Source organism: Pteropus vampyrus, unplaced genomic scaffold (genome assembly GCF_000151845.1).
Source record: "Pteropus vampyrus isolate Shadow unplaced genomic scaffold, Pvam_2.0 Scaffold67, whole genome shotgun sequence".
NCBI lineage: Eukaryota > Metazoa > Chordata > Mammalia > Chiroptera > Pteropodidae > Pteropus > Pteropus vampyrus.
Window position 1 is genome coordinate 647,605 of NW_011888848.1, and position 2,986 is coordinate 650,590.

The window sequence follows — 2,986 nt, forward strand, 5'->3', positions numbered from 1 at the left end:
TAGGCGCACTGGGGGCTCCATAGGGGCGCGTCCGTCGCGCGGTTCCGGGATCGGCGGGGCCCGGTCCGTCCCGGCGCCGCGTTGATGGCCCTGCTCCCGCGGCCGGCGCTCGCTCTCCTCCTCCTGGTCCTGCCCGCCGTGCTCAGGTGCCAGGAGCAAGCCCAGCCCACCGACTGGAGGGCCACCCTGAAGACTATCCGGAACGGCGTTCACAAGATCGACACGTACCTGAACGCCGCCTTGGACCTCCTGGGAGGCGAGGACGGGCTCTGCCAGTATAAGTGCAGTGACGGTGAGCGGGTACCCGGCCTTCCGAGGCCCGCGCCTGCAGGGCTGCTGCTGGGGGGTTGAACGGAAGGCGTGGAGTGTGAGGTGCAAGGCAGACCTTCACTCTGTCATCTGGTCGTGGAGACACGTAACCACTGCTAGAATCTTGCCATTCTTGTGATTGAGCAACCAACTTGGTTACAAGTTGCACCTGTATTGTTAGAATGTGAGAGGTCGCCCGAGTATTTACTCTCTGTTCTGTTTCCATTGCTCCTAAATTATTTTTTTTGTTTGCAATTGCACGAAGTTGCCTAAGAACTTGGTGACGTACCCTTCATGGAAATAGAGTGGAATACAATGATTTTAGCGCCTTAAATAAGTAAGGCGCTAAAAGTACTGAGAGTTTTAGTCATGATGGCTTACCTTTCTCAAGAATTGATTTTACTTGTTTTTATGCAAGGCTTCAGAAAGTAGATTGCGACCTTTGTACAGACTTTTGGTGTACTCTATCGAGAAAGAGTTCTGATAATTCTAGAAAATTACTCTGTCAAGACTTGACAGTAATTTTATTTCCTTGGATATCAGTGATGCCTCCTCCTCATTGTTGGTTAACATTAATAAAATTGTTTTACTTTTTCATATTTTTTAATTTTAATTCTGTTCGAATTTGAGAACTTGTTAGGTGGCATTATTGGTCATAATAAACTCAGCATTTAGGGCAGAGATCTTTTCTTTTGAAGCATTTGACTTTTTTGAATATTTAAATATTTGAATAGTTCAGATAAAGTACTTGGGCTTCCCTTTGGAAATTGAAAATGCTAAGATAATACTTGGGAGATCATGTTTCTACTAAAAGACAAATTCTGGGCCTAGTTAATTTAATGCTTGGCAGCTCAGAATAATAGGGAACTCAATGACTTTAATGGTGAAACCAGATTGTATGTAGGTGAAATTTAAAAGAAGTCTATATCATGTAAAACTCCAATGCCACCTGGTGCCTGTTGTAATTCTCAAAATAATTTCTAGTTTTATGTTAATAGAGTTAAAGAATGAACTGTATCTTATGTGCTATAAAGTTCTATATATTTCATTCCTTCTTAAATTTATGCCTAAATGCTACCACCAGTATGCAATCAGGAAGGATGTTTTTGTTCTTGTAGAGTTTGTTAGAAGGAATAAATGTTTAGAAGACAAAATGGTTGCCTTTCCTGAGGCAGATGTCATACTTTTATTTAGTCATCCCCATTAATTAGAAAAATATTTGAGTGCCTGTTGTGTGTTAGGTGTTCTACCAACTGGAGATTCAGCAGTGAACAAAACAGACAAAATTCCATGGAGCTTACATTCTGGCAGAATGTCCATGGAGCTTACATTCTGGCAGAGAGAGACAGTCAGTAAACTAATGAACAAGTAAAATAAGCCAAATATGCAGTGTATTTATGTCTAAGATATGCCAGTGCTTCAAGAACAGTAGGGCAGAGAGAATAGCCAGGTTGGAAGGTAGTTTACTTTTTAAATAGGTTGTTCAGGGAAAGCTTCACTGATAAGATAATATTTGAGAAGAAATTGGAAAATGGAGAAGGGGGAACTCTGATGATCTAGGGGAAGAACACTCCAGGCAGAGGAACAGAACAGCAAGTGTAAAGCACCTGAGGAGAAAGGCGGTCAAGGATGATTTGGAAGGTTTTGGCCTGAGCCAGAAAGATGTTGTTGCCATTAACAGAGATAGGAAAACTTGGAAGGAGCAGTCTTCATAACCTTATTATGAGTCAAGGGTTCTAGAGTTTGTTTATATTTAAAATAGCTCTGAAGTTGAATGAATACTATTCTTATTAAAAAGATTATTTTAATCTTTCCTTTTACTAAATCCTTTTTATCTTCCGCAAGCATAACTGAATTTACCATTTGAGATTTAGAACAAGGTCTCCAGCATAAAAACACAAATGAAGGTGAGAATTTAGGAAATGGTATGCTTCAGTGAGAATCCTTTTGTGGCTTGGTAAGTACTGTCTGCATAGGACTGTGGTTCCAAGCCACCAAGTTGATAATTCCAACATAATGTTCTTTAATTACTATTAACTCGAGAAGTCTCCCTGGAACACTGTTTCAATCTTTCCTACATTTTGGAATGCAAGTGACCAAAATCAGAACCAAACAAATAGATAAATCCAAAAGCTAGAGGAGCATGGTGTTAAGAGGTGTTTAATAGTTGCAATAAAGAGGTCAAGAGTGCTTTTTAAAAAAGACCTACTGGGCGGGCGGGAGAGGGTGGTCAGATTAAAGGGCACAGACTCCTTACATTGTTACCCTTGCTTTATAGAAAGGACTGGCATTCTGGAGACTTGCTCCCTTCTGGCCATCCTCCCTCGGGCGGGAACAAGGCTTTATTGAGAATGAAGTAACATCATGTAGGGGAACAAATGTGATGGTAGCTATTTTTTCTTTTTTCTCCCTGATATAAAAGAAGATTTGAGGAAAACTTTCCAATCTCCTTTGAAAAATAGAAAACAAAATTGGCTTGTAAAATGTTTTTACAGTTATGAATGTCACTAATATATTCAGTGGTTTATGTTTTAACAGGATCCCTTTGGCCGTTATACTGAGAATAAAAAGGGGTCAAAGGAGGTAGAAGAGCAAGAATGGAGGCTGAGTGACAGGTGTGGGAATTCAGACAGAAGATGGTGGTGGTTTTATCCAGGATGGTAGCAACAAAGGTAGT

The 2,986-nt window shown here is 40.9% G+C and overlaps 1 protein-coding gene across 1 annotated transcript in view; it reads left to right on the forward strand.

Moving 5' to 3' along the window:
- The first annotated feature begins 6 nt into the window (after nucleotides 1-6).
- PLA2G12A (phospholipase A2 group XIIA) overlaps nucleotides 7-2,986 on the forward strand; it is an 18,817-nt gene continuing 15,837 nt past the window's right edge. The window contains exon 1 of the mRNA XM_011361443.2: nucleotides 7-292. Within this exon, the coding sequence (XP_011359745.1) occupies nucleotides 85-292 (208 nt within the window). The 5' untranslated portion in view covers nucleotides 7-84. The remainder of the gene's footprint in view (nucleotides 293-2,986) is intronic.